This window comes from Vipera ursinii (genome assembly GCF_947247035.1).
Source record: "Vipera ursinii genome assembly, chromosome: 2".
NCBI lineage: Eukaryota > Metazoa > Chordata > Lepidosauria > Squamata > Viperidae > Vipera > Vipera ursinii.
This window is the reverse complement of record NC_139513.1, coordinates 20,471,932-20,485,109: the sequence shown is the minus strand read 5'-3', so window position 1 is coordinate 20,485,109 and position 13,178 is coordinate 20,471,932. Positions and strand designations below refer to the sequence as shown.

Below are 13,178 nucleotides of genomic sequence, written 5' to 3'. Positions count from 1 at the left end.
ACTAACCAGTGGAACAACCTGCCTCCAGAAGTGGTGAATGCTCCAACACTGGAAGTTTTTCAGAAGAGACTGGCCAGCCATTTGTCTGAAATGGTGTAGGGCTTCCTGCCTGAGCAGGGGGTTGGACTAGATGACCTCCAAGGTCCCTTCCAACTTCTTCTTCTTCTTCTTCTTCTTCTTCTTCTTATTATTATTATTATTATTATTATTATTATTATTATTATTATTGTTGTTGTTGTTGTTGTTGTTGTTGTTGTTGTTGTTGTTGTTGTTGTTGTTGTTGTTTACTGATTTAAGCACCAATTAAATAGAGCTGGTTTTCCTTTCACCTGTGTCAAAATTATGTGCTCAGTAAAGTTTTGCATTAGAATTGGATAATCTCGGCTGTGTTTTTGTTGGCTTTGTCAGTCAGAACCTTGACACCTACAGCTTTAAAATGCTCTGGAAGAAATAGATTATGGATCCATGGCAGTCATGGTTGAGGCCAGAATATACATTTTAGCCTCCATTCTCCTAATTATCTTTGTTGCTCTTCTCTGCACTCTTTCTAGTCTAGGCCAATTGAGAGAGTGGGAATGAATTTCCCTCTCCCCCAAAATTTATCACTTTCCTCTACTGAATCAATGCTCTTGTCATTTGCAAGTACAGAGCACCAGGGGAATTCTTTGTCTCATTTCTCCCTGTGTGAATTTCCATATACCTCACTCAAGGAAACTAAGAATATAGAACATAAAATAATATAATTGGATCTTCTCGTCCAACCTCCTGCTCAGACAAGAGACCCTCTATAATTTATGATAAATGGTTGTCCAGGCTCTTTTTTGAAAACTTTCAGTGATGGAGCACCCACAATTTCTGAAGGCAAGATGTTCCATTGGTTGGTTGCTCTCACCATTAGTAACATTCTCCTTACTTCTAGGTGGCTTCTATCCTTGATTAGTTTCCATCCACTCTTTCTTGTCTTGTCTTCAGGTGCTTTGGAAAATAAGATCACCCCCTCATCTTTCTGGGAGCCCCTCAAATAATGGAATACTGCTATCATGTTACCCCAAGCCTTTCTTTTTTCTAGACTGGCCATATCCAAATCCTGCAACCGTTCTTCATATCTTTTAGTCTCCAGGACTTTAATCATCTTAGTTGCTCTTCTTTGTACTTTTCCAAAGTCTCAACATCTGTTTTGTAACGTAGCAACCAAAACTGGATGGAGTATTCCAGGTGTGGCCTTACTAAGGCCTTACTAAGGCTTTATAAAGCGCTGCTAATACTTCATGTGATTTTGATTCTATGCCTCTGTTTACACAACCAAGGATTGTATTAGCATTTTTGGCTGCTGCCACACACTGCTGGCTCATGTGTAAGTGATTCTCCATGAGGACTCCAAGGTCCCTCTCACAGCTATCTGTTGTTTTTCTTGCCTAAGTGTAAAACCTTGCTTTTTTCCACATTAAATTTCACTTTGTTGAAGAAAGCCCATTGCTCAAGTCTGTCAAGATCCTTTTGGATCCTGCATATGTCTTCTGGGATGTTGCTATTCCTGCCAGCTTATTCCCTTCCTTCTACTCCCTCATCTAAGTCATTTATGAAAATATTGATGAGTAGTGTACCTAAGGAGGATAGTTGTGGTACTTCACTGCTTACTTCACTTCATGTAGCCATAGTATCATTAAGGATTACTCATTGATCTGTTTATCAGCCAGTTACAAATCCATCTGGTGATGAAGATGTCTGTCCCATATTTTTCTAGCTTACCAAGAAATAGGTTATGGTCTACTTTGCCAAGTGCCTTACTGAAATCTAAATATACTATGTCCATAGAATTTTGTTGGTCTACTAATTTAGTCACTTTGTCAAAGAAAGAAATTAACTTGGTTTTTTATGAACTGTTTTTAACAAACCCATGTTGGCTCCCAGTTATAACTTTATTTGCTTTGAGATATTCACAGATCTGTTTTTGATTATCTTTTACACGATCTTCTCAGGTATTGATACCAGACTGATTGGTTTGTAGTTTCCTGGCTCTGGGTTTTTTCGTCATTGTTTTCATTGGCAAGAGATTTGCATCTTATCTAAAAAATATAATTAGCAAATTTTCTTGATAAAACATCTCTAAATTGGTTTCAAACACTTGTGGGACCTGCTTTTTATTTGCTTGGCATTTTTGCTATTCTGCTTCTGTGAGCCAACCTTTGTAGTCAGTAAAAGGAAAAAAAGCAATTCCGTTTTTATTTTTGAAGGTCAGTTCAGTTGTCATGAGGGCTGATGAAGTGACCTGCTTGCTGATTTTAGAGAAAAGAGTCCCTCTGGACCAGCCTAGTATGTAGATGTTAGGGACTAGAACCCTGAGGGAGACTCATATCCTCATTCTGCTCTTCGGAACTACAATCCTGAGTGAGACTCATATTTTCTTGCTGCTGTTAGGGAATAGAACGCTGAGCGAAATGCATTTGGCTGGTCAAGCTTAAAATTTGGAGAGACAGGAGAAAGAGGGTGGATAGAAATTGGAAAGATAAATTAAGTATGCAAAGCAGATGTCACTTCCTGATTGGATAAACGGAAAACAACAATACTTGTTAAGATCATGGCTTTTGAAGATTATAAAACATAAAATATATCACAAGATAGGTGGCATTACAAATCTTTTAAAATAAATGAATAATTAAAAGAAATTATGTTGAGCTATGGAATGTTTTTGAGAACTGACAATCTGACAATATCTCTTTGTCCTTTTAAAAAATTTACACAAGGACTCAAAGCCAGATTCTGAACAAAACAAAGTTAAACAGTATGTTTCCAGATCAGTAAAGAAATGTGACAACACTGTACATTCCTTTCTTTATTCATCTCGTACATTGAATGGATATTAAAGAAATGTAGATTAGAAGACAAATAACATGATTTTAAATTGGTGGAGGAAACATCAACAAACTTCACTATGCTATTTATTGATAGTAAGATTAATCACATGGGAGGAAGAAAAAGTCTTTGAACAAATATGTCAAGTTTCCGACGTGTGGGCTTTTCAACTGACTTGAGGCATTGTTTACCGTAAAAGTCCTTTATGCTTCTTCGAAGGAAGCTGGAATCTGAAATCTTCACCCCTTGCACAATATATTAAAACACAATTCTCCACCTTTCTAATTTTGTCATTAATCATATTCTCCAATTAAATTAAAGAATCAGTTTCCCTTCCATTAGAAAACCCGCCAAGGTCTTATCTTCTTTACCTAGAGAGATGGCCTTGAAGGTGAAATTCTACTCATGCCCCCTCCCAACCTTTTAAAGCAATACACAAGTTTAACATATGAAATGGCTACTTCTTTATCTCTTGTCAAGCAATAGCATTCGATGTTAGCAGCGTTGAAAAAATAACTGTTTGTAATGTCTTATTTTAACTTAGCAATAATTTGGATAAAATATAACTGCCACAATCACGTTCACTTATTATTTTTCATTATTAGATTCTCCTTCAAGTTCATCTCAGGTCTTAGAATGATGATGTAACATTTGGGGACAAAGATGCAGCCAAGTAAGCCCAGGCTGGAGGTCAGGATGGAGAAGATCTGCACAGCCACCATGTATTTTCCTTTGGTGCTTAGGTAGGCAGGGACAAAAGAAACCCAAACACTGCAGAAGAGCAGCATGCTGAAGGTGATCCACTTGGCTTCGTTGAAGGCCCCTGGTAGTTTTCGGGCTAGAAAAGCCACCAAGAAACAAATGAAAGCCAGAAAGCCCAAGTAGCCAAGGGCAGAATAGAACATGATGACTGAACCTTCATTGCATTGCAGTACAATCTTCCCTTTTTGGGAATATAAGTCAGAATCTGGGAATGGGGGAAAGATTCCCAGCCATATGAAACAGATGCCCACCTGAACACCAGAGCAGGAGAAGATAATGAAATTGGCCAGAGATTTCCCCAGCCATTTCCTCATTTTGCTGCCTGGCTTTGTGGCCAGAAATGCCATCACCACCATGATAGTCTTGGCCAGCAAGGATGACACAGCAACTGAGAAAACAACACTGAAGGCAGTTTGTCGAAGAAGGCAGGTCACTTTCTTGGGTTGACCAATGAACAGAAGGGAAGTCAAGAAGGAAAGCAAGAGAAAGATCAGAAGAATGTAGGTGAGATCACGGTTGTTAGCTTTGACTATGGGAGTTTCTCGATATTTAATAAAAATTCCTAGAACTAAGACAGTGATAAGAGACAAAAAAAGGGCAGAGACAGCTAGGATGAGACCTAGGTTTTCTCTGAAGGACAGGAAAGTTATAACTTTGGGGACACACTGATCCCGCTTCTCATTGGAGAGATGGTCATGTGGACATTTTGCACATTGGGCTACATCTGAAAAACACAACGAATTTTTAAATAGTGATTCAATGGTATTCCACGCATCATGACCAACTGACAAGAAGCAGGATGTAGATAAAGCAATGAAGTTTTTTTCTCTCTATTTTTTTAAAAAATGATATGATTAGAATAATGAAATGCAAGGGAAAAATGCTTACTTACTAAGCATGAATAAAGTAGATAATTATGTTTATGGAAAACATTCCTCTCTTCCCTTTTGTTGTTTCTCCAAGCTGTGAGCAGAATAAACACACACACAGAGAGAGACATACAGACACACACCACTTCCACATATAATCTATTTGTTTCTGTGTTTGTGTTTTACTTTAAAGTGTAAAGATTCTTGCTGGCATCTGATATTAGTTTTGATTCATCTCACAACTTTCTGACTAAAAATCATGTTCTAAAGCTTATATCCTGCTGTGCAATGTGTTCCACATACGAGACCTATTTTTTTAAAAAAAGTTACTTAAGCTTCATCACAGATACTGTAGATCAGTGTTTCTCAACCTACACAACATTAAGACGTGCACTTCAATTCCCAGAATTCCTCAGCCAGAATTCCCCAATTCCCTGAATTCCATGACTCCCAAGGAATTCTGGGAGGTCATGTCCACATGACTTAATGCTGCCAGGAATCAATGCTGTAGGTATTTGTGTCATTGCTGCATATTCTCCAAAGTGACCTCCCAATCTGACATCACTGACAAAATATCTATTTTTCCAATTCTCTCCTAAATTTGTTCTTGCAATTGCCAGAAAAAATATCTTACTAGAATTTGAGGTTAGGTTTGTTTTGTATAGGTGTTTCAAATGCTGTCATGTTTCTTAAGGTCTCTCAGTATTTTTCAAGATTGCTTGTTATTGTTTCAGGAACTTGTGAAAACATCCACCATGGTGAATTTTACCTTCACTGAACAGTTGTTGCAGTGTTTTTAGTCTGTTTCTTGAATCTAATGGTATATTGGTATATGAGAACAAATCTTGCTAATACCAGAGCCGTGGTGGTACAGTGATTAGAATGCAGTATTGCAGGCTAACTCTGCCCACTGCCTGGAGTTCGATACTGACCAGCTCAAGGTTGAATCAGTCTTCCATCCTTTCAAGGTCAGTAAAATGAGGACCCAGATTGTTGAGGGGCAATATGCTTAGAGCATGCTGTAAAGCACTATGAAGCAGTAAATAAGTCTAACTGCAATTCCTATTGCTACCATATTATCCTTAGAATAAAAGACTGGTGCTGCTTCTTTGTTCTTGAATTACCTACCTTCCTGCACAGAGATGGTTCCTTCCATACATGGAGAACAGTCATAGCAACAAACTGGTTCTCCCTCTCTCATCAGCTTGGTATATCCTGGGAGGCAACGTTCCGTACACCTAGAAAAGGGGGCCTTCTGAACAGAAAAAAAATCAGAGAAATGTATGAATGAGGGGATTACTTCTAAAAATGGAAGTGAGCACCAAAGTGGGTTCATGAATTCAAGAGGGTACTTTCAAGATCTTTTCCCACATACAATTAAAATATGTTTGTTTCAGTGAAATTTCTCCACTAACAATTTCATTTCAGCAGGCTATGATCTCAGAGTTCCCTTAATGTTCAGAAAGAGCTGCTGACTCTCCAGTCCAATCATCATTATCCTAGGATTATTCTGCATTTGGGCTTCAGATCCTGTCAGCTTCAGCCAACTGGTCAAAGATACAAAACTGTGGAAAGTCTAGTCCAAAGCATGGAAAGCAAAGGGTTACTTCGTCTTGTCTTAGCAATTGCTAGAACACCATCTGTCACAACATTTCCTCTGCCTTCTTACAATATGTATTTCTTAGATCTCAATTTACTATCAACTCAGTCTCAAAGAAGACTCCAGTTCTGGAAAAAAAACATTGAATGATTCAATAGAAGAAAATCTGTGTAACTCAGGGTTGAATTGTAAATTCCTTGATGTTCTCTGGTTTTGACTGCCTGTTTGTAGATATTTCATCACTTGAATAGATAACATTATCAGTGCTATCATCAGGCATTGATGATGTTACTTAGTTGGGAAATTAACCAGTGAAATTACCTGCAAACAAACAAACAAGCTCAGAGAACACCAAAGATTCCACTGAATAAAATGCCCTACCGTAAGTCCCTCAGTGTCGAAGGCCAGTTCATTGGTTTGTGATGCTCCTAGGTTTCCTTACATGCTACAAACAGCTTTGGGATAGCCAACAACATGTTTTCCATTCTACATCACAACAATGTTGGTATTCCCATCATAAGCAATAGATTTTTTAAAAAAGTATTCTATTAGTTTTCTATCATTACAATTCATTTGTGCTTAATGAACAATGTGTTGTCTGGGTTGATTTTTGCCTAGACATAATGGTTAAATTCTTACTCTCTGTCCCGCTTTTCCAATCATTGATAAAAAATAAGTTCTATATTTGGAAGTATTCTGTATCTTCTTTTCCTTTGATTCTCAATCTGAGTCTGTCAATTTCTGCCCAGTCCAATATTTTCTTAATTATTGCTTCCTTTGGTGGTGTTATCTCATTTTTCCAGTGCCGTGCAAACACAATCCTTGCTGCGGTTAATACATGTAATGTTAAATATACATTTTGTTTATCAAACTTTTCTGGCATTATGCCTAGTAAAAAAAGTTCAGGTTTAAAATCTACATGTTTTCCTAACACCTTTTCTCACCAAGTATGTATTTTAGTCCAAATTTTTTTTTGCTTTTACACATGTCCACCATAAGTGATAATATGTACCGGGATTTTGATTACATTTCCAACATTTGCTAGACATATTTTTAAACATTTTTGCTAATCTAAGAATAGTAATTTCAGTCAAGAATCTTTTCAATCTCTCTGCTATTATTGAGGCAAAAAAATTATAATCCACATTTAATTATGATTTTGGACTATAATTTTTTATCTGTGTCAAATCTGAATCTTCTCTTGATATTAAAGTAATACTTGCTTCCATCCATGTTTGGTAGTTTGGCCTCTAATAATACCTCGTTACACACTTCCTTCATTGGTAGACTTAATGTATCTTGCAGACATTTGTAAACCTCTGTGGGTAGCCCATCCGGTCCTGGGGTTTTATCGTTTTTCTGGTTTTTTAATAGCTTTTATCACTTCCATCATTGTAATTTTTTCATTTAATATATTTTTTAGGTTTTCTTGTATTTTTGGTAGGTTTGCATTTTCAAAGTATTGTATCATTTTTTCTCAAGAAATTCCTTCTATATAATTTTTCATAAAGGTCTTTCTTTTTTTAATTGCATCAGTTTGGAATTGTAAGTCACCCTTCTCATTTTGTAGTTTATTATCAGTTTCTTCTCTCTTTCTTTTTTCAGTTTATATGCCAACCATCTTCCTGGCTTGTTTGCATTTTCAAAAAAGTTTTGTTTTACCCTTTTTATTTGTAGAGCCAATTCTTCTGACTCTATTAAATTTAATTTACCGTAGTTTCCGGCGTATAAGACTACTTTTTAACCCATGAAAATCTTCTCAAAAGTCAGGGGTCGTCTTATACGCCGGGTGCTGAAACTTTAGGGACAGGGCTGGCTGGAAACCCTGGAGCGGATCTCCCATTTGGTCTTTTTTTTTTAAATCCCATTTATATCCTGCCCTTCTCCGAAGACTCAGGGTGGCTTACAATTTAAAGCACAAATCAATGTGCTTAGCAATAGCCTTCATTCTGTGTATATGCCTGTTTATTAGGGCTTTCACACACACCCAGCAGCATTATTACAAAGTCAACTTATTGCCCCCAACAATGTGGGTCCTCATTTTACCTACCTTGGAAGGATGGAAAGCTGAGTCAACCTTGAGCCTGGTGGGATGCGAACCTGCACTAATTGCAGGCAGCTTGTGTTACTTAAGGCTCTGTGCAGGGAAAGCTTTAGAGTTAATTAGGAAAAGTGAAAAAGTGAATTAGGAAAATAGAGAATGGTTGCTGGAATCAGGGGCTGCCACAAAGAAGAGGGAGTCAAGCTATTCTCCAAAGCACCTGAAAGCAGGACAAGAAGTAATGGATGGAAACTAATCAAGGAGAGAAGCAACCTAGAACTAAGGAGAAACTTCCTGACAGTTAGAACAATTAACCAGTGGAACAACCTGCCTCCAGAAGTGGTGAATGCTCCAACACTGGAAGTTTTTAAGAAGAGACTGGACAGCCATTTGTCTGAAATGGTATAGGGTTTCCTGCCTTAGCAGGGGGTTGGACTAGATGACCTCCAAGGTCCCTTACAACTTATTATTATTATTATTATTATTATTATTATTATTATTATTATTATTATTATTATTATTATTATTATTATTTAATCCACTTGCACTGTTTTATGTCTACATATTTGATGACAAACAGCCTTATGTTTATAAGTGACAGTTTTCCTACTAAGCGCCTGCATGTCATAAGCATTTGAATTAAAATTACCATATTAAAATCAAATCTGATGTTTTTTAATTTTTATTTGGTGTGCATTGGAAGAGGGGTAGTCTTATACGGCGAGTATAGCCCAAACCCTATAATTTAACAGGAAATGTAGGGGGTCGTCTTATATGCCCAGTCGTCTTATACTCTGGAAAATACGGTATGTTTCACTGTCTCCATTTGTCTTTTCACAATTTTCTTTTCTTGATGTATTTGTAATTCTAATTCCAGTTTCTTCAATTCTTCTCTTAGTGCTGTAAATTGTTCTTTTTTTCTTTGTTCTTTTTAGCCATATATGTTATAGCTAATCCTCTAAAATATGCTTTGGCTGTGTCCCATGTATTCTGAATTTAAATCTCTTCCTTTTTATTTTTTTTAAAGAAAAACTCTGTTTCCTTTATTGATAATTCTACAAAGTGTTTCTCTTTTAACAAGGATTGATTCAAACTCCATCTTGATTTCTTCTTTATCTCTTTCTGGGTCAGCTTTATTGGATTATGGTCTGCCCAAATGTTAGGTTTTACCTCAATCTCATATATATTATTACTTAGCTCAGGGGACATCCATATCATATCAATTCTAGGCCAAGATTTACTGTATGTCTATTCAAATAAAATGTGTACTGGGTCTTTTTAGGGTTTCTTTCTCTCTAAGTATCCTGTATGGAAATTTCTTCTGCCATTCTGTCTTTCTTCCTTTTCCCCTCCTTTGCTCCTTCTATAATCTAATTTTCTATCAACAATTGTATTAAAATCTCCTATCAAGCAAACGTTTTGGTGTTCCATTTCCATTATTTTCCTGTTATGTATTCCAGAGAATAGTGTTCAAAAATGATAGCTAGAAACAGGATCTTCTCACCCAGTTCCATGTCATGCTGTTATTGATCCTCTCATTGGGCTAGTCCTCACCCTTCCCAGCTGTCAGAAGCTCTTGGTCAGACTGCATGAATGCAGTCTGTCCTTCTTCTGTCAGTTTGGAGGGATTTCCTTGGATCAAATGGGCTAACTGACATTTGCCCATTATCAATGAGGGTTTCCTCCTTTGTTGTCGCCTCTCCGGGACAACCTTTGGCCCGGCAGAAGGAAATCAGCTGTGGGGTATGGAGCTCTCCTCTCCCCACATCTATATCGCTATGACGTCAAACTGGATATCTCTTATCATAAAAATAGATCTTTTGATAGGAACAGGAGAAATAGTCTCCTTTAACCTATCCTTTTAGCTGTGGTGACTCTCCATATAAGTTAAAAGACTGATAAACCACAAAATCACATGGATAGATAGGAACAGGTGAACAATAAAACCCACATAGAGGCAGACTTGGTTACCTTGTTAAAAGATGTTGGCCATATGATGGCGCTCTCATCGACTGAGATCTTGATGTCTGAAGAGACTTCTTTTTCAATATTCCCAATTATCACCCCAGCAGCAGATTTGTTGGGAAATACTGCCCAGTCCACGATATTAAAGTCAGCAGTGGAAATTCCATACTCATCCAAATAAACGTCATTTACAGAAAAATTGTAAATCTGGAAGTTTCTTAGAAATGGATGGAGCTGAAAAGACATGGAGAATCATCCTTGCAATGTATACATTCTCATTTGAGCACTAAGTCAAAACAGAGGTACTTTTTCGCAGCGCTTCTGTATGCAAATGTGGTAGGAAGATTCTATTTTTCTCTCTAATTACCTCTCTCCCTCTCTTTCTTTCCCACTCCCATTGTTTCTCCCAGGCTCTTTCCACTCTTTCTGTCTCTCTGTCTATGTCTGTCTGTCTCTCCCTCTCACACACATACAGATCTTTTTAGTTTATTATTTTAGCCTGCTCTGCTTGATGAAATTGGTAATCTCAGATCCCAAACATGTTGTGCAACAATGATGGAAGTTCAGTAGAACATGATGGTTATTGTCCCATCCTACTGCTTATTTATTCAGCAATTGTGAAAAGAACCTTCCAGTCTCTTCAGAAATCATAACCTATTCTCACAAGCATCCTCAATCAGCACACCAGGCTTAATCTAGAAGATTCAGCAGCACAATCTATCTGTTTCTCTCTCTCTAAAATGTCTCATCTTGTCAGAACAAATATTAGAAACAGGCAATTGTTCTTGGGTTATCCCCATCATCTCTGCTTATCTTTATGATAACATGTAAGAATTGAAAGGGAACCATTATTAAAATATTGAAGAAGCATTACATGCCACGGTTGAACCATCTGGAGTGTCTGGTGGTCCCCAGAAGGCATCCTCCTCTTACTCGTTTGGGAGGAAAAGGCAGCACTGGAGACTGATGCCACAACCTGGATAGTTGTGGAAATACTGGAGCCATCCTCAGACAAGATTCTTGCAACCAGATCTGGGAATGGGATTTCCCAGGTCTCTTTTTCCAGGCATGTGATCCAAACTTTCTTAGACAACAAAGGTCTTGAATAAGAACACTGAAATGCTTCCTCCCCAAACATCCCTGTAGCAAAATGACGTGAAAGAAAATCATGATATTGTGTCCATTTCTTTGCCTTAGTTGAGAAGGATAATAAAAGATGGTAATGCTGGAGATTAACATATTGGTAAAATAATCTCACATTTAAATCTGACAAAGCTGTAGCAATCCATACTTTTCCCTCAAACAGGATTTTTGTCTTTTCAATGTTTGGTATTAGTAATGCTAGTATTAATGAGGACTGAAAGTCCAAGTGACAAACAATACTTTTCACTTTACTGTCGCTAACATATTGAAGGATGTACTTATCCCTCCCTGATGTAAGAACCATGGGTAAGCTTTCTGAGAAGGCAACACAGACACCTTTCCTTAAGGCTTCTGGCACAAAGGTTCTTCTGAATTTTTCTCCGGTTTCATTGTCTGGAGCAACAAGGCCAATCCACGTCCATCGGAAATGCAGGAGCAACTTGATAATTGCCAAGTGAGGAGGCTCTTGTTTTGGACTCACCCGGTAGAAAAAAGGGAAATTATATTTCTGCTCTGGAATGTGGCTGATGACCCCATAGTTGATCTAAGGTGAAACAGAAAAGATGGTTGATTGCTTTGCTCTTAAGGACAAAAATAAGTGCTTACTTCTAAGGGTTTTTTTTTCTGATGCTAACTCTCTACTCACATATCAGCTGGTCAATTATATTCACTAAGTTATATAACTGCACAGAACTATTCATTAGATATGCTGTTTTCTTGTCCTATTCTTTTTTTTCCTTTCCCCAATAACAAATTGCTGTATTACACTGTTTCTCTTTTTGCTGTGCTCTTTTATTGTAAAGGCTTTAAAAATATATAGAGATTTTGTTTGGAATTGGTTGGAATAAGGGTGAAAAGTTGTTTTTTTTTCTCCCAAGACTGCAGTGACCAGAAGACAGGGAGAGGAGGCAGAAGGGTGGGAAAAGAGGATGCAAATTCCATGCAAAGGATGATTGACAGCACTTCATTTGAGCTATGGGTGGAGGTTCGTTCAGTTGAAAAATCTCTTTGTAACCTGTTTATCTTTTAAAAACAATCACGATATACAATGATGTAAGAATGAAGTAAGGTATTTGAATGCATGATGAAAATAGAATAGTTCAGGCGTCCTTTAAGCTCTGTCATCTAAATCATTTTATTTATGACCTGACCCCTTTTGGACTATCATTAGACTTTACAAAATGAAATTAGCTTCAGTGTTCATTCCTACTTGTGGAATTTTGTAGATGCCCAGCATAGTTGAAATGGAAGGAAAGAGCTCCGAATCGGTCCCTTCAAGCACAGCCAGAAGATTATTTGGTCTTCCACAACTGTAGTTTGGGACATTCTCCTGCCCTGTAGACAGCAAGTCCATCATGACCTCATATGTTATCCTTGCATTGAAAAAGTTCTCATAGATGCTGTAGCCCAGGGTGATGTTGGGTAGCAGCTTTGGATTCTGGTTGATCTCATGAGTGGCAAAGAAGAAGGGCAGGACGTGCCAGAAGCTCATACTCGGTATACTGCAAGATAAGAGACTGCAGTTGGCTTTCATCTTCAATTCATAGAATCACATCATATTTCCTGAAGCTGTTCCTTTAAGGACATTTATAACTAATCACTTGGATTGCTGTATTATACGTCTAGTGCACAAATTTGACAATCTAACGATCTGTAACCCAGGATGATGTTTGGTAACAGCTTTGGATTCTGATTGATCTCATGAAGGGGAAAGCAAGAGAAGATCAGACCAAAAGCTCAATTCCTATATTGTACTGCAGGAAATATTCTCAGAAATTCACTCTCTAATAAAATAATGTAAGATGCCTGTATCATTCATTTCTTGGACCTTGCCAGGAGATGGACTTCTTTGGATTTTGCTATTAGAAGGACAGTCCTATTGACCACAAATGACTTTCTTTCCAATGGTTTTCTTCAGGCTCAAAATCATCCCAATTGGAAATTG

At 37.5% G+C, this 13,178-nt stretch overlaps 1 protein-coding gene across 1 annotated transcript; it reads right to left on the bottom strand.

Annotated features, from left to right (window-relative positions):
* Positions 1-3,434: 3,434 nt before the first annotated feature.
* Positions 3,435-12,725, bottom strand: LOC310634761 (vomeronasal type-2 receptor 26-like; the record flags this gene model as incomplete). The annotated part of the gene is made up of 5 exons (XM_083353297.1): positions 3,435-4,339; positions 5,613-5,739; positions 10,097-10,324; positions 11,349-11,777; positions 12,444-12,725. 5 exons carry the CDS (start codon positions 12,723-12,725, stop codon positions 3,435-3,437), a joined length of 1,971 nt encoding a protein of 656 aa, XP_083209423.1.
* Positions 12,726-13,178: the final 453 nt, after the last annotated feature.